Here is a 25,212-nt window from a genome sequence, read left to right as displayed (position 1 = left end):
AATGACGTTCAACAGTGTTTGAAATTCATACAATGTAAAAGTTAATTTATTGAGAACAAATATCTTTTTTTCGCTATTTAAGCAAGTGTATCATGTCCAGAGTTGAAAGATCTACACACATTACAAAGAAGAAAAAATTTAATGAGAGGAGATGAAAATAAGACATACAGTACATATATGGGATGATCAAAAAAATTGAAGGGGAGAATGAATGTCCCTTCAGAGCTCTATCAACAACAAACGCAGCCTTTTCTATCTGCAACTCTTCAGAAGGTAAGATGAGGGGCTCGAGTAGCCGCCTGGAGAAGCCGAGGATACTTTTGCTTTCCCCGGTGTCCCACAATCGCTGAAGTCCAAGGCGCGACACTCCACCTGCATTCCCACACAGAATTGGTTCAGAGCAAGTCAACTTATTAACTCAAACACAAACTGCTATACTATTTTCTCAACCAGTTCAGATTCAGTTTGAACACTAAGTTAGACTAAGAACAGAAGAAAGACTTGACAAAGTTTCCTTGTAACTAGCCTAGTGGTTGAGCAGTGAATTGTAGCATTGTCAGCAACATATTTTACAGGTAGTTGAGAGCTAAAGGGTTTGCCTAGAGTCTTGGTTTGTGCAATGGTCGAGAGTTTGGAGACTCCTCCATGGTGTAATTCTTTGGTGAATTGAATAAAAGAGTTCATCGGTTCCAAACTTATTAAGAATTTTGTAAGGAAATTATGTTGTGACAGCTGTTACCTGGGAACGGTTCTCCAGTTGATCGTGAGACCAGTGCTGATTTTCTTTCCCTTGAATAGACTTGTTCAGCTGCCTCTTCTTGAGTATTGTTTCAGGTGTGTCATTACCCAAGACTTCCAAAGCATCTGCATATGCCGTAGCTGTGTGTTCACTCAAGTGCTTCATCAGTCCTATGGCATCATAGCTTCTATCTCCGGGACTCATAAAGCACCCAATATCCTGAAAATAAAAGAAAAAACAACAAAGAATATTTGTCCATCAGCAGGGGCTTCAGTGGTATCCAGAAACTAGTTTCATTCATAGTTATTCCATTTCACATTACCTCAAATGTAATTTCTGGAGGCAACCTCGGGCTTTGCAAGAAAGAACCAAAGAGTAAAGGGGATTTCCATGGTGATGGGGTATCAAGAAGTTGTTTGAACGGAGTTCCATCAAATCTGTAAAACGAGTGGAACCAAGACAACTTAGAATAATACTTTCCAGCAAATATATCAATCAACCGAAAAATCAGGTGAGGAAAGGTAAAACTTACATGCTACAGTTTTCAATAATATCAAAACTACTCTCTGCATTGTTGGTTTTATTTCCTGCGATTGCTGATAAAGGAATAGGGTCTACAGTGAATGGAGGTTCTGACGCAGTTGTATTCACTTTGTTATCTGGTCTCGATCCACTTTTATCAGGAGAACTCAGTTGCATCTCAACATCATTACAGTAAACCAAACTTCTACGAGTTTCTTGGTCCTGGTGCAGAGGAAAACAACACATTTAGAGTTTAAAGCTTGTAAGGTTAAATTTTTGGAGAACTAGCACCAGCGATCAGACTATGATCCTTGACAAAGACAGCTTAAATAACTAGATGCAATATGCTTAGAATGGCACGTTCCAACAAGAAGAGATATCAATGAACCAGACAGTGCACGTTAAAGCATGTAGAGTAAAAAAGACGGACTTACAATTTTAGCTGAAGTTACTCCTCCTGACTCCAAGGTTTCCTTTGGGTCCTTTTTGGCTTCAGAAGAGGAAGCATGTTCATTTCTATTGTCAGGACGTTCAGACAAAATAGAGGAACTGCAACCATTAAGCATAACATCTAAGCGTGAAAAGTCTTTAGCCAAGGAGGAAGCCTCAGCACTTTTCAGCAATTTTTCTTTTCTCCTATCAAGCACAGGTGACATCAAGTCCCGATGCTGCCGCTTCTTCAAGATGGATGGTGTACCACTGAAACTTTTGGCAGCATCTTTAAGCATGACATCAGGGCTCTTATTACGACAAGGTGAATCCCATAACCTTAATGGAGTTGCACAATTCATCATCAACTGGCGGATACCAAAGGGACTGTACTCTTGCCGTACGTCGCTATTAGATGGTACAAGATCACAGCTGAAGAAAGGAATATCTGCACTTGGGAACCGTGGAGGTTCATAACAAAGAGATCCTTTGTCTTTTTCAGCTGGCTTGTCGTTAACAGGAAAATTAATCTTATTCACTCTAGAAGGAGAAGTAAAACTATTCAGAGGTACTAACTTCAAAGAATCCTTGGGAATATAAGACGGCTCCAGCTGGTCTGGGATACCTTCATTATCATCTTTTCCATGGGAAGTTACATGTCCATCAGTGTTGATGAAACTATCATTTGTATCCACTTTACGTTCTAATGCAGTAGCTTCAATAAGGTGACAATCTTGAACAGAATCGTTAGAGTTTGAAGGATGCCAGGATAAAGCTGGAATGTTTTCAGTTTCAGAAGCTGGAATAGATCCTTTGCCCTTTTGAGGTTCAACCAAGTTCTGACCTTGCGCATTAGAAGCTACACCGCTATCTTCCGTAGTATTTGTGAAAAGAACCCTACAGCACTCCTCGTCCGTGATCAAAGTTTGAGGTTGTGGATGCATACATGTATCCGAGTTTGGCATAGAAGGTTGATCAGTTAATCTGACTGAATTTTGAAAAGCTTGGCATGCTTCATTTTTTTCATCTCCCAATAACTGAGGACAGTCGAGATCACGGTCCTGTTTATCATTATTACATACAGCCTGCAAGTGATCCTCTGTAGCTGCGGTAGTTCTAACCTCGGTTAAACCATTATGATTCTGATACTCCTTTGAGGATTCTGCTTCACAAGAAATCTCGGGGAGAACATCTTCAAAGGAAGGGTAGTACGATTCTGCATGAGATGGAGAGTTTGAGATTTGCTGCTCTGTTCCTGAAGGCAGCTCAGGAATGTAGAATTCTTCCTTTGCAGGTTTAGCCTCATCTAATAAATCATTGGTCGACTGTGAACAACTGAAAACAGTTGAAGCCTGGCTGCATTCTGATTCTTCAGCATCAGCCCCTGGCCTGAAATTACCTTCATCTCCACTACTGTGCATCCACGAGGAAGATGAAGCTATGGAATTGTTCTGGATAGGAATGAGTGGCGAGCTTTGACTCTGATCCAAAAGACCTGATGCGTAGTATGAATCTAGTTTCTTCTTAACTGAGCTGTTCCAGTGATTTTTTATTGAATTGTCAGACCTATGGAAAGATAAGAGACCACAAATCTTCAGGACACAGGTCAGCAAATACTGTCATATCACTACAAATGGAAGAGACATATTATATTACCTTCCTGGCAAAAATTTAGTTAGCTCTGCCCATTTATTCCCATAAATTTGATGTGCACGAATAAGGGTCACTTCCTCTTCCTGGGTCCATGCATTTTTATTAATGCCAGGGTTAAGATGGTTATGCCACCTACATCAGCCACAATATTGTTTATGTGCATCTAACCACCAAACAAAGTAACAAGTGCAAAGGAAGTAGAGATTATGTGTATACCTTTCCCTACATTGCTTTCCTATGCGCCCAGGTAAATGCTGAGAAATAGTAGACCATTTCTTTGGCCCATATTTTTCTACCAGAGCAATTATTGTGTCATCCTCCTTTGAAAATATCGAAAAAATAAAATGTCATGAAACACATCACAGATATTAACATGTACGACACCGAAACGACCACCACAAGGAGCAAAAGTTGAGTAAAGCATATATAACGCAGTTCATGACATTTAGAAAAAATCACCTCTTTTGACCACGGGCCTTTCACAAGCTCTGGGTTCAAGACCTTTTGCCATCTATGAAGACACTGGACATCAGTCCGATCTTTAAAACATTCAGCTGAAAAAGGTGAAACAAATAAAAATCACACATTGCTTTCACCATATTCATCAAAGACTACAAATAAACACGGCTGCTAAAAATTAGGAAAAGAATGAATCAGGATTTGGTAACTTGACTTACCAATCTTCTTCCAGTTCTTTCCTTGAAAACGCTCAACAGCTTTGCACAAAACTTCGTCCTGGTCCAGGGAAAACAGGATTAATGTAACAGAAAAGTTCATGGAGATAAATGTTGAGTACACCCAAAGGATAGCAAATGTCAACTAGTTAAATCGAACTGTACAACAAACTAAATGTGCCAGGATACATCTCTGATTGAAAATCCACAATAAATGAAGAATCAAAGAATCAGATAGACAAAGGAACTCACCTCTTCAGCGGTCCATTGTCCTTTGGTGGATCGTCTTGCAGGACCACATGGCCTCCTATGAAAGTGTTCAACACATCACAAAGAGACTTTGCAACATTAACCTGAGAATGTCTTGTTGAATGCGAGCAATTCAACCTCAACAATGGAAAAAAATAAAGGAAAGAAGAAAAGCAATACCCGTGACTCCCTTTCTTGCTTCCTTCTTGTGGAATAGTGGGGGCTTTCATCTCACTCTTCATACTTAGCAAGAGAAACAACAATACAACACAACACAACCCAAAGCCAGTGTCTTTGGTGTCGTAACAAGCCTAGCACAATAATGCCTACGATCTGAAACAAAAAAAAAAAAAAAACATAAATTTAAACACAGTCCGACAAAGAATCAGCATGAGCTTACAGATACAATACATAGCGAAAAGCGTAAACACTCACAGAAACTAAAATTCAAAACGGTGAAGAAATGCAACAAATTGAAATTGAAGAAGGCAGAAATTAACTTCAGGTGATGAGATTGGGTCCAACCAAACACACAACAAAGCTTCGAACTTTGTCGAAACAAACTACAAGAGAAGTTCGAAAGAGTGGATTTTTATAACTCAGGAAGAAGTGTGGGTGAGACCTTAAGAAGAGGGAGACACGATGCTCTCATCTGAATCAATCCACAGTAAGGCTCAGAGTAGAAGAAGCAGCAGATCCACTAAATCCAGAATATAAATCAAAACGATGAATCCAGACGAAGAAGAAGAAGAAGACAAATCGATTATAAAGAGGAGAAAGGAGAGAGAAAGGTGTTCCTCAATCAAACATGGAGAGGCAGGCGGAATTTGAATTGAGATCGATCATAAGAGGAAGATTAGATGATCTGAGCCGTTGATTTTATCTACTCTCCCATTAAAGTTCCACGCCTATATTATTTATTTTATTTTACTCCTCCTCTATCTCTCATTTCAAAATATGCAGAATAACCCAAACAAATATGTGGTGGACTAAGTCAAACTAAACTTTTCATTATTAACTAAAGGAAACATCTCAAGTAATCAGTGATGTTGGAGGAACAATTTCTGTAATTAATAGTACTTGTTTTTAGTTTCTGAATAAGTATTTTTCTAGATAAAACTTTCCCAAAATAACAAAACTTGCAAAATAGCAACCACTAAAAACTTGATTGCTGATTTCTAGTTATGGCACATCACAACAAGTCACAACAGGTAGATAATAATAACTAAAAGTTTTACCATATTGACTACAAACATACAGTACGGCAGCTAAAACATAACATTGGTATGATCCTTAAGTTCCTTGGAAAACTAAACTAGGACAAGAAAGAAACAGAATTTGGCACTTGACTTACCAATCTTTGACTTACTAAACTAAATTATTGGAGAGCTAGCACCAGTGATAAGACTATAATCTTTGACAAAGACAGCTTAAATAAGTAGATGCAATGTGCTTAGAATGGCACGTTCCAACAAGAAGATATATCAATGAACTAGACTGATGTGTTAGGTAAAAGCATGTAAACTAACGCAATGCTAACTAACGAACTACTCAAAAGTAATTTTTCTGTATAAATTAGAAGCTTCTTCCATTTCCCATTTCATCTCAATTTCCCATACTACAATGAGTATTCTAAAAAATATTCGGCCCATTCTACAATGGGTGGTGGTAGCGTTGGCGAAGAATCTAGCTAAAATAGCGGAAGGAGCGTCGCATCTAGCCGACTGGCTCGCTACGGTTGGGTTCTTCTTCGTGATTTACCACGTCATCACTGTACTCAAACGGAAAATGCGGTTTAACGATTTCGGAGCCTTAGACAGTTTGATTTCCATCACGATTGCTTTCACCGAGGAGGTGATCCAAAACCCGTGCTCCAAAATTGTGTTAACTCTCGTCTTCCCTCTATTCATGGCGACGAGAGAGCACAGAGCTAGACTCAAAATGAACAAGTCAGCTCCTAACCTCGCAACGGTGACTTGGATTCTCAATAACCGATACGCAAACATGCTTCCTCATCATCCTGCTCCATTCCAGATTACTGCGCCTTTCCTCATCTCATGCTTCCCTCACCGTCGGCTCCACCACACGATCTGGCTGCTCCACCTATCATCGGTGTTCCGTTGGGAATACTGATGTACTAATGAATGAAACATATTTTTATCTAATTACTATTAATAATTTTTTTAGTTTTCTTTTTCTTTTGCTTAATAATTTTTGATCAAGTTTTATTTTTTTCTCTATAATTCTTATGATTTCTATTTTATTTTTCTACTTTTGATCCTTTGTTTTAGTTTTATATTGCATTAGACACTAGTACTTTGCTATAAGTCCATAAGATTTGATTTTCTTGTGGTGTCACTTTGTTCTCCAACTCAATTTCAAAATAGTTAAAAAAAAAATTAATTGAGCCCATTTAAAATATAGCCCACAACACTCATTACTTCAAATCCAACACGATAATAATTAAAGATAAATTCGGTACATATTTATAGATTGTACTGATTAAACAATATTTTCTATTTTCAACACTAAATGTTTATCAATAATTGATTGATTAATTAATAGCCAAATCAATATTTGGCAAAATATGAGCAAAATATTAGCAAAAAATAATAAATAGTAAATAATATATATAGTGTTGATTTGCTGATTTGAGAAGTGAATTTGCTTATGATTATCAAAATAGTAAATATTAGCAAAATATAGATATATAGTATTAGCAATAAATATTATTTTAAAAGTGAATTTGCTAATTTGTCATATTTTCCATAATTTTAGGTTTAATTATATTTTATTTTCAATTATAATTTTAATAATAAATATTTTTATGATTTAGCTAATAATTTATCATTATCTTGAAAGTAATTAAAAAAATTAACAATAATACTATGGTTAAATTTATATTATATTTTACTTTAATAATATTTATAAGAGAGAAAGGAAAAAACAGAGGAAATATGAGTAACAAAACAGAGAGAGAAAGAGAGAGAGAGAAGCTTCCCCTACACCAATACATATCATGCTAATAATAAAATAAGAAAAAAAGACAATTAGTGTTTTTTGCTTATATTTTGCTTATACAAAGATACACATCATGCTAACAATAGAGTAAGAAAAAGATAGTGTTTCTTGCTTATATTTTGCTTATACAACGATACACATCATATTAATTAGAATTTTTTTCCAATACAACGATACAAATTAGATTATCTTTTTCTTATTGTATTATTATTATTATTAATATTTTTGTATTATAAAATTTGGATTTTATATTTTATTTTGATTAAGACCTCATTGTTCTGACTCTTCCAAGGGAAAACTTTATCGATTAATTTAAAAAGAGATCTGAAGCTTGAACTAATTCATGTTTTTGAGTTTATCAGTAACTAATGCATATTTATAAAGTGTGTCATTGGGAATCTCAAAATCATTTGAGATACTTTAAAAAAGATTCTTATAATTTTCAGATTTTTTTTTTTGAATATATAATTTTGATTTTGAAAATTGCATAGTAAAATATAAATATTAATACATGTTTACACTTTAGGTCATTTGCATCGGTAAATGACTCTTTATAGTTTTTCACCGGTTATATTAACTTTAGTTAAAGAATCCCTCAAAAAGTTGAAAAATAATGTGAAAGTCTCAGAGACTTCAATTCAATGTAAATATAATTGATGAAAATTATGATGACAAACTCATCAATATATATGTTTAGAAAACTTCCCAATCAGTAATGGACTCAAATAGACAAATGAGATGTCACATAACACCCCTTAAATATGTATAAATATTGTTTGTTCACAAAAGCTTTGAAAAATTTGGTTGCTCTGTTACTAACGTTTCTCACGGTCTGAAATCCATAGATGAAACCTTTTCTTTATTTTCTTTTAAGTACATAATTTGACCTATTAAAATTCACTCATTGGTCCACTGTTGGACACAAGATTTCACATTGAAATATGTAAAAGATTTGAGTAATATATAAGGGACTTGGATCACTCTATTTACCGCTAATTGATTTTAAGTTTGAAGCCGAAAAAACTTATCATGGTATCAGAGCCAGGTTCGGAGAAAACCTAAGTAGTGTAATAGTTTCTCTCTCGTTAACTTAGCCAATATGCTTATTTATAAAGATATATCACTTGTCTACCAAATTCTTTACATTATAGAATAGTAAATCTAACTTATACATTAATGCTAACTGTCATAATAGTTACATGAGAATATATCCAGGTGTTCTCGTAATCCCCGAGATCTCCTAATATCCACTACTACCCCCAATGGGATTGCTCTTAGAACCATTGATTGTGAATGATCGTTTTTGATGTTTATCTATAGGCTAATTACATTTACACTACCGTCTATTACCCATTTGCTTGATGTATCCACGTATTTACAGATGTGATCGTGATGGACGTCCTTGGTGAGTCTTGCTCTTCTGATTAGGATACCCATTTGGGTAGAACTTTATCAAAACATGAATAAAGCTTGAACTATTCTCTTCTTTTTCTAAGTTTTTAGTAAAGTTTGCTGGCGTGTTTATTTCAGTGACAACATTGTCTACATGGACCGGACTAGATTGCAAGTAGTGTACGTTAGAAGAAATAAGCTTGAACAAGTCATTCTTTGTCTTCAATTAGGACACAGAAACAAAACTGAACACAAAGTAAGAAGAAACAATTGATGTTACTTCACAGACGATCTGATGAATGCACTTAATTAGCTCTTTACCTTAATATACTTGTAAATCCAAAGTAATGATTAAAGATATTTTTTTCAGATTTTACCTGATAAACACTATTTAAATTGACACTATATGTATGTAACTGATTAATTAATATAACTCAATGTTTAGCAATATAATAAATATTTGCATTTTTAGTATATTCATATGTATATATAGTTAAAAGATCAACTTTAGATTTTTTTTAAATTCCCTTTTCATTTCATAAAATTTGAGTTTGATTCAGTTTTGGTTTGGAAAATTTGGTATAGGAATATCATTATGTTTGGATTACTTCATAAATTGGTTCTGATTTTAATCCGGTTTAAAATGGTCAAACTCGGTTTGTAAAATATGTCACCCCTAATCCACGGTATCTCAAAGTGACACAAACTCCAAATAAAAGGAAGGCTGTTTTGTCTGGAAATTAGTGGCATGTAATCTAAAAAAAAATGATAAGAATACAAATGTTTTTATGTATTAAAAGCTTAGTTTTCGAAAATAAAGAATCGTCGTTTTATTCGAATGAAGCTTTTGTGTATATAATTTAATCAATGCATGTCAGTAAAATTAAGGGTGTAAATGGGGCTGTATATAATTCACACAAGTATTTGTAATCGGAGCAGTATAGGCCACTTTTCGTTGAACTCATGGGTGGACCCACGTGGAGGAGTGTAAGATCACTTGACACTACAAAAAGAATATAATCCAGATTTTATTATCTGTTTACTAATGGACAGTGGAAATTTGGTTGAAACGTTCATTAATTAATGATCCTCCAAATCTGGGTTTAATTCCTTTTTCAAAATCTTTTGACACTTCATAAATATCTTTTTGGGAGTACAGAAGAGCAAACACGAGTCCATAACTGATGACGAGAATTGATGATCTTCTTGCCAAAACTCATCTTTACTCCTTTAGTATGGAGAAATTTGAAACCTGACCAAAAAAAAAGTTGAACCAGTGAAAAGAAGAAGAGAGTCATAGTAGAGAAGAATCGTCAATGACAAAGGATTGTTGCATCTGGTTTATTTTTGTATAGTAGATTTTCCATATGATCAATTCGACACTTTACTTGTTAAGTTGTTACCAAGACATATTGCCCCAAAAATGCTACAAGTGTCTCGTATTTTATTAATATATTTATTACTACTGTTGGCATGGTTTTCAACATTATTATTTTTGTCATGTGTCAACGATCTAATAGAAACAAAGAAAAACTACATCAAGAATTGACTTTTGAGAATATCAGTATTTCAACTTCGATGCATAAAATTAGGGCAGGACACGGATCAGATATCCAGGTTTTCGGATTCTTGGAGATATTTGTGGTTTATTTCATATGTTATGGATATCAATTTTCGATTTGCTTTGCTTTGGAAAAATACGGATATTCGAAAAATATGTTGATATTTGCAGATATTTACGATACTTACGGATATATCTTTCTGTTTTACAGATAATCTAAAAAAATCAAGATAAATTTGTTCTTTGAAATATTTTTACATGATATATAAAATATAAAATAAAAGAAGCAGTGAAACTATATGTTTGTAAATTTTAAAATTAGATTTTAAAAAGACAAACTTAAGAAAAAGTTATATAGATCATACATTTTTTCTTTTCTTTTTTGATTTAATACTTTTATAAGTAATAATGTGAATAGAATTTATTAAATCATATGTTAAAATAACAATTATATAAACTCATACATTTAAAAATCTACATTTGATCAATATATATATATATGTATGTATTTATATATTGGTCGAAGCGGATCATATATCCACTTCTTAATTTTATTATTTGTGAGTTGCTTCATTTTTAACGGATATTAATTTTTATTATTTACTTTGCTCTGAAACTTTATAGATATCCAGATTTTTCGGATTGAATCGAAAAAAATAACGGATTAAATCAAATTTAACGGATAAAATGCTCAACCCTACTTAAAATATGTTATGTACTAAAAAGTTCATTATCCTCTAGCTGTATTGTAGACATCGATTATATCATTACACCCCTTGTCGCATTAAACATACATATGAGACGTGAATAGAGGTGAAATTTTAGAAACGTTACAAAATCTAAGAGCTTCCATATATAATGCTAACATAGTAGCGATCAATCAACTTTTGATTAGATGGTAATGTTGTAATGCTTTAGGTTTAGCAATAGTAACACTCAACAAGTCGGGTTAGATTTGGCATAGTTAAGTTTTGCCTATTTATTTTTTCATATATTATTTATGCGACTAAATTATTTGTACACTAAGATATTTTATGCAATATGGAGAAACAATCTTCACGTTCGCTTCTAGCCATTAGCCGCATCTATTCATACGCCTGACACATTGATACCATTTGTATGTTGCTTTTGTTCTCACCCGGCGATGAACACACAACATAACCTCTCTAAGTCTCTCCAGTTACAGTCACAGTTAACACTTTCATTTATTGAAACTTCACTTGTCAACGTGATAAGTGGCTCGGTCATGTAATTCAGACCTGTTTACTCACGATTAATGTGACAAAAAGCTAAAAAACATCATGTACTTAAAAAATACATAGTGCATCTTATTTTAATAGTATATATTTACTATTGTTGGCATTGTTTTCAACATTACTATTTTTGTCAGATGACATCGTTCTAATAAAGCAAAAAACTACGTCAAGATTTGACTTTGAGAATCTCAAAACTTTAAATACTAATTTTTCGTACGAAAACATTATCCTCTCTAGCTGTATTGTAGAATGTAGACCTCGATTATATCGTTACACCGTTTTTCGCATTAAATACACACATGACTACATGAGAATATACATGTAATAATTTAGAAAAATAAGCAAAAAATGTTACAAAATCTTTTTAGAGTTTTCCATAATGCTAACATAGCAGCGATCAATCAACTCTTAATTCATTAAATGGTAATGTTGTAGTGTTTTAGGTTTAGCAATATTAACTGGTTACAAAAGTTATGTTCCCACACATTATTAGGTAAAACAAAAGTATATAAAGTCAACGCAACTCGCTCACCACCTTCTTGTAAAGTTGTATAATCTAAAAAGTAACAAAGGAAACAATAATATAAATGATAAGATAGAGTGAGAGGCAAAACCAAGCGTGAAAGAGGGATAAGAAGAAGGAGAGAAAGAATGTCCATGACGACTTCAGAGGCGAGATCGCCGGTACCGTTGTTATTGAGAAGAGGTAGGTCTTCCACGGCGTTAGGGACGTCGGAAGAGAGATCACCGTTATCTTTACTGTTCAGAAGAAGGTCGAGCAAAGATGTGGGGAACATAACGTCCGTTTCAAGCAGTCTCTTGCCTGCGTTTGGGACAGTCATCGAAAACGATAATAACCCTTCTTCCAAATCTTTCATCGTTCTTCCTTATGATCGTCGTTACAGGTTATCCCTTGCAATATTCTTTCAGTAACACTAATTATGTATACGAAATGATGAGACCTTATGTTGTAAACAAATATGAATCAAACATAAAAAGACAAAACACTTAGAGAAAAATACGATTAAACTAGAAATTGTATATTGATTATGTAAATTAGTAATCTACAATCTTTAGATCTTCATTTATATAGCTTATAACTTTGATATTCATTTTTCTTTTGAATAAACTCATCTATAAAAGAACGGGTTTTCCTGATTTAATTTTAAAAGATATACCGCCACACCTATATGTCAATTTCGAATTTTTGATAACGAAGCAATCCGCATAACTTCTACGAATGTGTCAGGTGTACTGATATTTAAATCACTTCCAAAATTAATAATCATGTCATAATAATAACAAAATAGAGTAATATTTATATAAAAATGGCAGGTTGTGGGAATTGCTTTTGGTGATTTTGGTGGGTTATTCGGCATGGGCATCTCTCTTCGAGTTAGCTTTCGAGAAAGCTGCTGATGGAGCTATTCCGACCATTGATCTCGTCGTTGACTTTTTCTTCGCCGTCGATATCGTCCTCACTTTTTTCGTTGCCTACTTGGATACTTCTACTTACCTCATCGTCGACGACCACAAGCTCATCGCCAGACGGTAACAGTTACACCATTCAGTAATATAATAAAATATTTAATGAGAAAGTATATAACATGCATGTGAAACAATGATCAGGTACTTGAAGAGCGTGGCCTTTGTGATGGACGTCTTATCAACGTTACCGATTCAGTTCATTTATAAAGCGATTACCGGAAATATCGGACGAGGCCAAGCTTTCGGCTTCCTTAACTTGCTCCGCCTCTGGCGTCTCCGTCGCGTAGCTGAACTCTTTAAAAGGTTTCTTCTATCTGCATGTATATAAGAGGCTGGTAACCATGAAATAAAATTAGAAATTAAAAATAGATGAAATAAAATGAATGCATATGTTAAAAATGAACTATATATTATTTCATTCAATTTTAATCAAAATTGTAGATTTTTTTTAAGAATGTTTATATATATATATATATATATATATATATATATATATATATATATATGTGAAAGTGTTGTGGAATTGATAAAATGAATATTCCCTTTAGTTCTATGTTAAATGGTAAAATAATATAATTAATAGAATAATTTTTCCACATCATTTTTATTCCATGTCACGTCAGTTGCAGCCTTCCAAAATTAAACATTTGTGATTTTGTATATCCATACATGTATATGCTTTTGACATAATACTGCACTTAGACCTGATCAAATTCCTAAGTGTATCTCTCTTTCTCGTTACAGACTAGAGAAAGACACACTTTTCAACTACTTCGTGGTCAGAGTCATTAAACTTCTTTGCGTAAGTTCTTCAAGACATGTGTGATCTGTTATATAACTTGGTAGATGTAAGTCCTCTTTATAAAATAATTTAAATACTAGGTATCGATATTTTGGGTACACACGGCGGGTTGCATTTTATTCTGGATAGCCTACCATTATCCAAGGCCTGTAGATACATGGATAGGATCACAAGTTGAGGATTTCAAGGAAAGAAGCATATGGCTAGGCTACACATACTCAATGTACTGGTCCATTGTCACACTCACCACCGTGGGATATGGCGATTTGCATGCAGTTAATACCCGTGAGAAGACATTCAACATGTTCTACATGCTTTTTAACATTGGTCTTGCCGCTTATATCATTGGTAACATGACCAATCTTGTTGTCCATAGCGCTCTACGTACATTCACCATGGTAATTTCTCTTTAGGTATTCATTTCTTTCCGTTAAAACAACCAAACTGTTACAACTTAACAAGTACAAACCTTCTTGTTGGACAGAGGAGTGCCATCAATCATATACTGCGGTATACAAATAAGAATAAGTTACCGGATATGATGAGGGAGCAGATGCTTGCGCATGTGCAGCTCAAGTTCAAGACTGCAGAGTTAAAGCAAGAAGAGGTTCTCCAAGACTTACCTAAGGCCATAAGATCAAGCATTAACGAACATCTATTCCGCTCCGTGATCGAGAATGCTTATCTTTTTAAAGGATTCCCCGATGGTCTCATCATCCAGCTAGTAATCCATCAACAATTCCATTTATTTTTGTTTCTTGTTAAAGAAGATATTAATTAATTAACTAATTAATTGTTCATTGTTGTTGTAGGTTTCTCATATAAAAGCAGAGTATTTTCCGCCTAAAATGGAGATAATATTGCAGAATGAGATTCCAACGGATTTCTACATAATTGTATCTGGAGGAGTGGTATGTTCTCTACATACTCAATATATATTATTAGACTTCAGCTGATAAAAATTAAACTGAAATCACAGGAAATAATTAGATCCAAGGGGGCGAGTGAACAGGTAATCTACTAATCTACACCTAGTTAAATAAAAAAAAACGCATTTAATTAGACTCAAAGATTGAACAAGAGATCTAAGAGTTGATTTATACATATACGGTGGTGAAGGTATTGGCTAAGTTAGGTCCAGGGGATATGGTAGGAGAGATTGGAGTTGTCTTCAACATTCCCCAGCCTTTCACTGTGAGGACAAGGAGACTTTCACAAGTTATTCGAATCAGTCATCATAAGTTCAAAGAAATGGTTCAATCTGATGCTGACGACGCCAAAATGATCATCACCAATTTCATGGCTGTAAATTCATCAAACTTTCTAGTTATAGATTACTGAATTTAAAATACATCAACAACTATTGCTTATATAATTATATTATAACATTTTAGTAATGTTTTTTTCTTCTGTTTCAGTATCTCAAGGAACTAAATGATGAATTGAAGAAAGAAATCCCTTTTCTTAGAGATTTATTAGCCAATGCAGATGCTCAGGTACGTTTTCTTATGCACATATATAAAATGCATAGTTTGCATTACCAACTGGTTTTGAGTTAAATCCATATTATTTTGTGGAAGGAAATGGTCCAGACAGGAGAATCACAACAAAGTTACAATGAGGAGATGGTTACGTTCTCGAAAGATGAAAATGAAAATAGTAAGAAGACAATTCTATGTAGATTGGAAAATAGTTTTTTTTTTTAAATTATATGTTTAGATCTATTATTTATTCTATATATTTTTTAAAAAATAAACAAAAATGAAAATTTAAATGCAGAACAAGAGCCAAAAAGAGAGGGAGTTCCCAAGAGAGTGATAATTCATGGGCATCCTCCTAATCAAGGTAACAACAAGAATGGTGATTCCAGTGGTAGACTTATCATTTTGCCTGATTCTCTTCCACTTCTGTTCGACTTAGCTGGTCAGTTTCAGTCTTTCACTACTCATATGTTATTCATCTTTATATTTTTGGTATTATATATACGTATATCGATTCTATATCAGTTACTGTATCAATATATATGGTGATTGGTGGATGCAGAGAAGAAGTTGGGGAAACGGGGAAGCACGATTGTGATGGTAGATGGAGCACATGTTGAACAGCTTGATGTTCTTCGAGAGAATGATCATTTATATATTTTCTAACTAAATTAATAAGACTGTTATATTTTTGTTATCTTTCATACTTTGGCCTTCCTTCTTCTTCATTTTTGTCGTGTTGAATTAATTCAAAAGATGACAGTTATAAAGAAAAATAATTATAAACCGTTGTTTCCTTGATATATTTGTTTTGTCGTCTACAATCTATGAGCACTGGAACAAGTTCCATCGATAAAATTAGATTTATAATCTTTTGGATGGTCATAACATACAGATGGTAAACCCTCGGACGTTAATTACACATTTGATCAAGGACCAAGAAGTTTGCACTAGCTTTCTTGCTTTCCCTGTAATTTTTCTGTGACAGCCTAAAAAAAAGGATTTATCTTAGTGAAATGAACTAAGAAAGAAAATTAGCATACCAATGTTTTCCGTGAGATATTGTTTAGCTACTAAATAAAATTGGCTTGGAACCAGAAGAAACAAAAACTGAGGTTGAACTATAAAGTTTAGCTACTAAATAAAAAATTGGATTGACGGATAACCGTCCGATCTCGGGGCGTTACTAATTAAACGGTCCAGATTTTATTAATCCATAACATTCTTAATAATAATAATAACATAATAAAGATCAGTCGCTTCATCTCTTCCTCCTCATTTCTACTTTCTCGATCAATCTTTTAACGTTCCAATCGATCGAATCATCCAGCTGAAATTCTCGAATTTTCCGTTACTGGGTTTCGTAAAGGAACACACTTTCGTCTTCTCTGAATCGAGGTTGTTCGAGAGAGGAAGAGATGGTTGGTGGAGGAAACAGGAGAGACGAAGGATCGATGAGGCCGATTCAAAACACAAACTTGTTCGCCGCTTTGGATACTCGGAGGAAGAAGAAGAAGTCCGATAAGGGCAAAGGCTCCTCCGTCATTAAGGAGCCTGAGCCACAGGTCTTCTGGGCGCCTACTCCTCTAAAGGCAAAGGCTTGGGCTGATATTGATAGTGACGATGAAGACGATGACTATTTCGCCACCACTGCTCCTCTTCCTCAGCCCTTGTGGAGTGCTTCCGATGCAAAAGAGGTTCACGTCGAGGTTGGAAAAGTCTAGACCTTTCATGTGTGTATGTTCGTTTCTGGTGTCTCCACTGTCTTTAGATTTCACATGATTTCCATTCTCGTTGATCACTCCAGCATTCAAAGGTTCTAGCTTTCTGTTTTGCTTTTGATTTCCCTTTCAAATTGACGGATATGGATGGATAAAAATATCGCATTTTTTTTTATGTTTTGTTGTACTGTCCTAAGGAAAATGAATCTTGCTTTGTGTTCTAGAGGTCGCCATATATCTAAATGTAATGTAAACTTGGTTGTTTATAGAATTTTCTCTAGGCAGTAAACTTGGTTGTCTGTAACTGTAATGTTCATCGAGATGTGCCTGTTCTCGCAGGAAAGTGAAAGTGAAGAAGATGTTCTTGATGAAGGTGATGATGATGATGATTTGGAGGAAGAGCATGAGACACAGGTTCATCCAGAAGCAGAGCCTGAGGTGAAAAAGGCTCCTGAAGTTCCTGCACCACCTAAGGAGGCAGAGAGGCAGCTTTCCAAGAAAGAGAGGAAACAGAAGGAACAAGCTGAGTTTGATGCTTTGTTAGCAGATTTTGGTGTTGCACCCAAGGATAGCAATGGTCAAGGTATCTCACAATTATTCTCTACATTATTCACGAGATGGAGTCTTGCATCTGTGGCTTATTATTAATCATTTGCTAATACTGATAAAAGTTTCTTCTGCTAATACGCAACAGATAAGCAAGAAAAGAAAGAAGTCAATGGAGATGGAGACAAGAAGGAGAACACAACCGGAGAATCAAAGGCCTCAAAGAAGAAGAAAAAGAAGGATAAACAGAAGGAAGTAAAAGAATCATCTCAGGATGAAGTAAAGAGCAACGCAGATGCTGCTGCAGGTGAGTCTGGTGAGCAGGAGAGCGAGGAGGCCTCTTCTTCCATGGATATCAAAGAACGGCTGAAGAAGATTGCATCAGTGAAGAAGAAGAAATCAAGCAAAGAGACGGATGCTGCTGCAAAAGTTGCTGCACAAGAAGCAGCTGCTAGGAAGGCAAAGCTGGCTGCCGCAAAGAAGAAGAAAGAGAAGAGTCACTACAATCAACAGCCAGTGAGGTGATATCAATCACCAAACAACCCACCCACCCGTTTTGATATATGAACTTGTGTTTCCCTCTTTTTTTTTTAATTCATATGAAGACTTTGCCTTGAAAGGAATGTGGTTGGGTCGTACTATTAGAGACATGACTTCGATCCTTTGCTTCTTTTAGAACCATTTAACGAAACATTATGCATCAAACTGTGATGTTGTTATTGCTAAGCAAGTTACTTTTTTATTGACTATGTGAGCTCTTAGTAAAGGCAAAGCTAATGACGAAGGGTGTTCAATCCGGATATCGGTTCGGTTTAGGTTCGGTTTTTTTCGGTTTTCGGTATTTCGGTTAGTAAAATATAACTACCATTCTAAATACATATTTACTTCGGTTCGGTTCGGTTTATATACCGTGGTTTTCGGTTTATTCGGTTTTATACCAAAAACATAATTATTTAGTTTGAGATCATATTATATGAATTTTAGAACCATATTGTCAACAGAGTCATTTATTAAAAATATATTACTTGTTCAAATAAATGAACAAAAACGTAAAAATGCTTCTACCATCAAATAAAATAATCAAATCTATAACTAAAATCAAAGCTTGAAATTTTGAAATTAAAAATATGAAACAAAACAGAAACATGAACGAAAAGTTTTTTCACTTTTCCATATTTAGTGTTCAATAAAGTCATGCTTTTTCAATCGAACACGAAACTCTGTTTGTTTACAGATAAGAAAAAAATTGTGAAAATTCATCAAATTTATAATCTTCATATTAATTTAGTGAAGACTAAAATAAAGCAAAAACATCAAAAGAAGACTTAGAAAATAAGATGTCTGAATTGCGATGTATTGTTATTTAATTATAGTTCAAGTGTTTTACAAATAAAGGTTTTATTACTATAAAATTATGGTAATAGTTATTAACACAAATTTAACTTATGTAACAAATATATTTTCATGTATTGTTATAAAATAGATACATATTTACATGTTTCTACTTTTAATCGGTTTTGTTCGGTTTATTCGGTTTAATCGGTTATATACCAAACCATATCCAAATCATACGGTTTTTATAAAATTATATCCATTCGGTTTATATGGTATATACCAAAACCAAACCATATTGTCTATTTCGGTTCGGTTCGGTACGGTACGGTTTTACCAACAGCCCTACTAATGACCTTAAAGGAGTCTGGTTAGCTGTGTCTCAGAGCGGTATCAGTGTCACTTTATATTATCCTATTCAGCCCATGCTAATACAGTAAGAAGTGAACCGAACCAAACAGAAGAGGGTCATGTAAATTAAGGTGAGCCACAGTATAAGAGGTTAAAAACTAAGATTACAACAACAGTTTTGACAAGATCCCAATTGCGTCAGGATCATACAACATTGTCTAACCATCTGATAAAAACTATCCTGAGATCGAAGATGATTGGCCGAGAAAGAACTACAAAAGTTAAAAGAACCCCCCCTGAGAAGAATAATACCTAAACATAAACGAGCTTGGCCTTTCCTCCCGTTGATTTTCACTTCCACAGCTTCACTAGCTTGTCGTGACTAGCTGATGCAACCAATCCAGTTGCAGTAGAAACAGCCAATGATGCAATTAGCCCTTCGTGAGCAGGCAACGCCATCGTCTTGTTCTCTGACATGTTCCATAGTTCTAAAGACTGCAACATACAAATTTCACTAAGTTTAGCAGAACAGAACCAGACTGATTATCCGGGCCAAAATGACATCAAATTTACCTGGTAACAACCAATTACGAGTAGTGAAGGGTAAGTCGGATGGAAAACACAAGACGAAAATTTGTTGCCGTTGCAGCTTAACTCATGAATACATTCTCCTTCACTACCTGTCCCCAGCGTCCAAACTTTAACCATATCTTCACTAACCGTTGCCAAGAAGTCACCAGAAGGATCCCAGCAAACAGAGTTTATCGGATTAGCATGGCCCTGTAAAGAGGATTTAGTATAAAGTGTTTTTCTCTTAGTAGTTAGTATATAATATCATATCAAACAAGCACTATGTCACACTATTAAATAAGAAAAGGTTGAACACTAAACCTGTAAAGAGTGTCGACAAGCTTGTGTCTCAACATCAAGTACTGATACAACATTTGATGATGAAGCTGCGAGATACTTTCCAACACGTGGTTGGAACCTCATCTGAGTGCTACCACCCTGTGAAAAGAAAACAAACAAAAGTGAACCTAAATGAAATCAACTTTATAATGGTGCACTATAGGATTTGAAGAGACAAGAAGATCTACCTTGTACACTCTTGTGCAACTACCATTGTTGATGCTCCAGTACCTTATTTCGCCATCATTATCACATGAACATATGAGATCATCCTTGTTGGGATGGAAGTCAAGTGACGTCACCATAGAAGAATGTCCGATGAAGTTACGAAGGGAGTAGCCTTTCTGCAAAGTAGATTCACAAAATTGTAATAAACAAACATGCTCATGGATAGTGAAATCATCAGGCTTCAACTTACATTATCAGCATCCCAAACCCTGACGGTTTTGTCAAATGAAGAAGTTGCAAGGCGAGGCAGGCTAGGACTAAAACGGACATCTGTAATCAGAGCTGTGTGCTCCTCAAGGGTGGTCTTTGGCTTCATAGTGTCAGTGTGCCATATGACAGCCTGCAAAATTGACCAAGATAAGAATCTCTCAAGTTTCAGAACACCACAAGATCTATGAGAATGATGATAACCTTTTTGTCATGTCCGGCACTAGCAAGCATTTTTCCATCCGATGAGAAGTGGCAGCAGATAACTTTGCCTGTGCTCGCACGTACTGAATTCACTTCAGTAAACGTGAAACCTGGTGCAGAGGCATCATTGTAGTAATTGAGAATATTATTACAGAAGAAAAGTTGAAGGTGTTAACTAGTAATGAGTGAGGCTTAAACACGCACCTTTACTAACATCCATACACCGTCCAACTGCATCCCTTTGATCACCATCCTCATGTGATAAGAAAGACTCAACGTTGTCGTCAAGTGACCCATCTTCCACAAACCGATCCATATCAGCCTGTAAAATAGCCAAAACTTTGATACTACTAATTCATATTTTTTTTTACAAATGTGCACTCCTAAGAGGTTAAAGAAACACACCAACTGATTTGATGGAGATGTAAGGGTCCCAGCTCCATCAGAGCCAAACATAACCATTGGTTTGGATGAACCACCATTATGAGGCAGATTAGGCATCACCTCTCCAGGAGTATGAGTTGAAGGTGTAGAAGGTGCTGAGCTTGGGGATGGTCCAGTAGTGTTAGCCGTTCCTGTACTATTAGCTGGTCCAGAAGACGAAACTGGTTGCTTTCTTTTCCTCCCACTCTGATTCTTCAGTACCTTCATTTGAACGCAGAACATATTAGGAATCAACCTCAGAGTCACCAGACAGGACAAGATACATGAATTTGATTACAGACCTGTTCACTTCCTCTATAAGAATTTGACATGCTACCATCCATTGTAATACTACCAACCCCTCCCAGTTTATCTTGTTGATGAATGTTGTGATTTGAGCTCTGTGATTGCTGGTTTGAAAGGGCTTGCTGATTAAGTGTCTGCGGCTGTGGTATATTTCCACCACCCTGCTGTTGCTGCTGATGCAATAGAGCCATCTTTAACTACAAACCATAAGCAGTTAGTAACGCAATAGTCCAGCCTTTTTTTTAAAGTCACTCACTAGAGATTTGTAAAGAGAAGACAATGCAAACCTTTAGTAGCATATCAGTGTCTCCACGAGGCAAAAGAGGACCGCCAGGTTGTAAAGACGACCCAACATTAGGTAACACATCCCCGACTGAACTCCCAAGGCCATCTTTTCCAAGGCTCATGCTCCTGTTGTTCAGTAGCATTTTTAGTCTCCTGTTCTCTTCATTGACGGATTGTGAGTTTAGATTCTGTTGAGTCATCATGAGCTGTTGCTGATGCTGCGGAGTCAACATGTTGAGCTGGTGAAATGACTGCGGAGACTGCATAAACGGTTTTTGCTGTTGAAGAAGACCAGAACGAAGCTGATCAAACCCCTACATCAGGAAAGAAAGATGCAGTCAACAAAAGAGAGTGACCAGCCAGGAAAAAAAAAGTATGGATAGAGAGCTTACAGTGAGTGGCCACCCTTTAAGTGTAAGGTTGCTGCCTTGATTTGAGCCTGAAACAGGAAACAAGATCATAATCAAATTCTTGCGAGCTGAAAATAGTTTTACAACATTTGACACGCTTAACCAAAACCTACCAGGGATTCCAATCAAGGACCCTTCTGGAACAGCGGTTCTGGGAGTGAGCACAGGATTGATCTCACTTTTTATATCCTAAACACAAATAAGCCAATCAAGTATTAGCTATCAGTAAAGTTTCACAAGGGACTAGACAGAACATAGATGATAGATTCAATATTGCATACCACTGCAGATCCAGGAAGTTGCTGGTTTTGACCTTGAACCTGTGGAGACATACCACCACTTGCACCATGTAACACTTGCCTGACATTAGCACAAGAGAGGTATTGAATGACTTTTCGTTGCAATATTCATTTTATACTAGGCGAGTTAGAAGACAATATAAAAGGAAACAATGAAGCACTAGTATGAGAACAGTACCCTGCATGTTGTCCAGAAGCTCCAGAAGATTTCAACAGCGATGCATGATTAGGATCCAACAGTTGCCCAGCATTGTCCCCAAATCGCTGTAGCCAAGGGGAAAAAAAACTAATGAGCTATAATAAATAAGAGATTGGACTTAAAACACATGCTTGGCCTAAGCTTACCTTCATAGCAGCCTCGTCTAAAGACTCTCTCTGAGTAGGCATTTTGACCCTCTCCTCGTATGCCTTGTTATTAGCTAAGGCACTCCCAGACCCAGGATTTTGCCTCATAACTGGGTCGCTGTTATTACCAACAAGTCCATTTGCTGATCCATTTGCATGGAGAGACCCATCTCTCCTCTGTGGCTGCTGCTGCTGCTGCTGTGGTGCCGACTGCTGTTGGTGTTGAGGAGCTGGCTGCTGCTGTTGAGAAGGCGGTTGGTTTTGATGTTGTTGTTGTTGCTGATGATGTTGTTGCTGCTGCTGTTGTTGGGCACGTTGTAACAAGAGTTGTTGCATCTGTATTTGCTGCTGCTGTTGTTGTTGTTGCTGCTGTGAGACCTGTGGGTGTTGAGATTGCTGCATTTGCTGTTCTCGCGCTTTAATCATCTGTGTCTGTAAAAAAAAATCACACAGAAACAATTCTAAATCTTATAAACTTAACCAAAACTAAACTTATTAATTGGAGAAAACACTCCGATTTATAACATACCAACTTCTAAATCTTCTCTTTAACAGAAAAAAAGAGAGAACACAATTTAACTGTAAGCAATCAAGCAACTAACTAACTTTATATCACTAACTACAGCTTTGCAAAGATGTAATACAAAGAAAGGTACCTCAATGTAAGATGCGGCGACCTCAGAATGCTTCTCATTGGTCCTAGCAATAAATATATCCCAGAAGACAGACCACCACTCAAAGAGAAATCCTCCAGGTGCGTCAATAGCTATAGAAAACAATGCAAGAAGAATGTAAAGTTCATTAGGAAGAAAAAGTGCAGAACAAAGGACATTTCTTAGAATCGTTGTACGAAAACTCAAGAAGATTTGTGATGTATTTACCGACTGGATCCGATGACACTTTGCCTTCCGCTTGGAAAGCCTGAGCTGTAGCTTTTAAATCTCTTTTCACCAGATAATCGTAGATATACACATCCAACCTGTTACATCCCAAAACAATATTTAGAGCAGCAATGTAAACAACACCGACAACATAAGACTTATATAACACATCAAAATAGGATGAAAAATGCCTGAAAAAATCATCTAGGTTACTCTCCAAAGAGGAGCATAACATCAAACTTAACAACGTCCCAGAAACAAACCATCCAGTTCATAGCAGAAACGTTAAATCTAGTGTGTTATAAACAAGATACTTTCCTGATGGAGCTTTTAAAGTCACACATGTAAGCCAAAAGAAGTAACACATAAAACCTGATGACTCAAGAGTCAGCCATAATTGGATAAACCAAAATATATATACAGAGAGATTCTCAAGCCCCCTTGAAAGTGACTGTCAAAACAAAGAACTGAACTTTAGCCAAAACATGCAAATCTTACCAAACGAAAAGTCCACCCAACCCCCACAAAATCTAGCAAGAAGGCTTTCTGAGAATAGAAACTACCAAATCTTCAAAGTAACACAAAAACCCCCTAATGGCAATACAAGCAAAAATGTCAAAGGAGAAAAGCTAAACAAATGTGACAAGTTGAAAGGTAAACAAGAAAGAATCCAGATCAAGTAATAAGCAATGAGCTTCCAAACAAGTGTAGAGGAACACAAGCCCTAGAATCAAACTGTAGCTGGAGACATAAAACAAAAAAAACAATGTATTATATAATCCAAACCCTAGAAACAACCAGAACCTAAAGGTAACGTCTTTCAGTTAGCAAGCAGCAGAATCTAAGTGAGAAGAAAAAAAAAACTCACATTTTATCAGCTTCCCAGTTGGTCTGAGACATCTCTGTTGTTCTTCAAACAAAACTAACCCCACAAAAAGTTGTTGAGAATGTCAGATTAATGATAAGAGCTTCACATCCCCTCTCAGAAAATTATTGCACAGCAGAAACAAAAATCAATGATTTTTTTCTTTGCCCTTTTCACCTCCCCAACTAATACTCTCTAGAGAATGACAAGATTAGCACTTGAAACAAGCCAAAACAGAGGATTGAAAGAAAGAAGGAGACAGAGAGTTAAAGTGATACTTCAAGTTTGAGAGAGAGAAAGCTCATTCAATAGAAAGACCGCAAGCATCTCTGTTAAAAAGACATTAGAAGTAGCTCAGCTCTGGTTATAGCAACTAGGGAGGTACAATTAATTTATTACTGTAGTTAATGGAAAAGCAAAAGATTAAAGAAAAAAAGACAAAACTTTTTTTTTTACTTGGGAATTAAAAAAGACAGATTATCTCGGATATAGATGCAGATGAAATGTCCAGAAACAAGTTTTTTTGTCAAATTATTATTTATTTAATTATTGGAGAAAACGTGTTGTCATTATATTTTAATAATTTTAGTTGCCTCTTAAAAAAAAAAAAAAGTAATAATTGAACAGAAGTAG

General features: G+C 35.5%; 4 protein-coding genes across 8 annotated transcripts; 2 read left to right on the top strand and 2 right to left on the bottom strand.

Annotated features, from left to right (window-relative positions):
• Positions 1–24: 24 nt before the first annotated feature.
• On the bottom strand, positions 25–5,170 carry LOC106453554 (transcription factor MYB3R-1). 2 transcript variants are annotated; one of them, XM_022707099.2, is made up of 12 exons: positions 4,889–5,170; positions 4,447–4,599; positions 4,270–4,324; positions 4,021–4,078; positions 3,803–3,897; positions 3,560–3,663; positions 3,347–3,475; positions 1,696–3,256; positions 1,272–1,483; positions 1,062–1,176; positions 740–958; positions 25–372 (listed from the first exon to the last, which is right to left on the bottom strand). In XM_022707099.2, exons 2-12 carry the CDS (start codon positions 4,506–4,508, stop codon positions 253–255), a joined length of 2,730 nt encoding a protein of 909 aa, XP_022562820.1. In that variant the 5' UTR covers positions 4,509–4,599; positions 4,889–5,170; the 3' UTR covers positions 25–252. The 2 variants fall into 2 exon arrangements, with proteins under 2 accessions (XP_022562820.1, XP_048619273.1); XM_048763316.1 differs by having other exon boundaries at positions 4,702–4,893.
• Positions 5,171–9,679: 4,509 nt separating this feature from the next.
• LOC106409835 (potassium channel KAT3-like) lies at positions 9,680–16,065 on the top strand. Of its 3 annotated transcripts, none has more exons than XM_048763314.1 (13): positions 10,646–12,401; positions 12,832–13,047; positions 13,126–13,287; positions 13,729–13,786; positions 13,867–14,184; positions 14,271–14,510; positions 14,599–14,697; positions 14,766–14,798; positions 14,906–15,091; positions 15,205–15,282; positions 15,379–15,445; positions 15,566–15,709; positions 15,830–16,065. In XM_048763314.1, the coding sequence occupies exons 1-13, from the start codon at positions 12,148–12,150 to the stop codon at positions 15,931–15,933; spliced, it is 1,959 nt and encodes a 652-aa protein (XP_048619271.1). In that variant the 5' UTR covers positions 10,646–12,147; the 3' UTR covers positions 15,934–16,065. The 3 variants fall into 3 exon arrangements, with proteins under 3 accessions (XP_048619269.1, XP_048619271.1, XP_048619270.1); XM_048763313.1 differs by having other exon boundaries at positions 10,650–12,401; positions 15,367–15,445; XM_048763312.1 differs by lacking the exon at positions 15,830–16,065 and having other exon boundaries at positions 9,680–12,401; positions 15,367–15,445; positions 15,566–15,816.
• Positions 16,066–16,511: 446 nt separating this feature from the next.
• LOC106407156 (protein PXR1) lies at positions 16,512–18,283 on the top strand. The gene is made up of 3 exons (XM_013847957.3): positions 16,512–16,976; positions 17,328–17,571; positions 17,683–18,283. Exons 1-3 carry the CDS (start codon positions 16,686–16,688, stop codon positions 18,057–18,059), a joined length of 912 nt encoding a protein of 303 aa, XP_013703411.1. The 5' UTR covers positions 16,512–16,685; the 3' UTR covers positions 18,060–18,283.
• A 1,027-nt stretch (positions 18,284–19,310) lies between these two features.
• Positions 19,311–24,976, bottom strand: LOC106411340 (transcriptional corepressor LEUNIG). 2 transcript variants are annotated; one of them, XM_013852091.3, is made up of 18 exons: positions 24,583–24,970; positions 23,715–23,812; positions 23,490–23,599; positions 22,834–23,265; positions 22,667–22,752; positions 22,471–22,549; positions 22,303–22,378; positions 22,172–22,218; positions 21,782–22,093; positions 21,491–21,691; positions 21,171–21,410; positions 20,970–21,087; positions 20,766–20,875; positions 20,545–20,694; positions 20,315–20,470; positions 20,109–20,225; positions 19,791–19,997; positions 19,311–19,712 (listed from the first exon to the last, which is right to left on the bottom strand). In XM_013852091.3, the coding sequence occupies exons 1-18, from the start codon at positions 24,612–24,614 to the stop codon at positions 19,569–19,571; spliced, it is 2,715 nt and encodes a 904-aa protein (XP_013707545.1). In that variant the 5' UTR covers positions 24,615–24,970; the 3' UTR covers positions 19,311–19,568. The 2 variants fall into 2 exon arrangements, with proteins under 2 accessions (XP_013707545.1, XP_013707544.1); XM_013852090.3 differs by having other exon boundaries at positions 22,172–22,378; positions 24,583–24,976.
• Between the last annotated feature and the right edge of the window lie 236 nt (positions 24,977–25,212).

The sequence above is a fragment of the Brassica napus genome, chromosome C7 (assembly GCF_020379485.1).
Source record: "Brassica napus cultivar Da-Ae chromosome C7, Da-Ae, whole genome shotgun sequence".
Lineage (NCBI taxonomy): Eukaryota > Viridiplantae > Streptophyta > Magnoliopsida > Brassicales > Brassicaceae > Brassica > Brassica napus.
The sequence above is the reverse complement of the archived record's forward strand: the minus strand, read 5'-3'. Positions and strand labels throughout refer to the sequence as shown.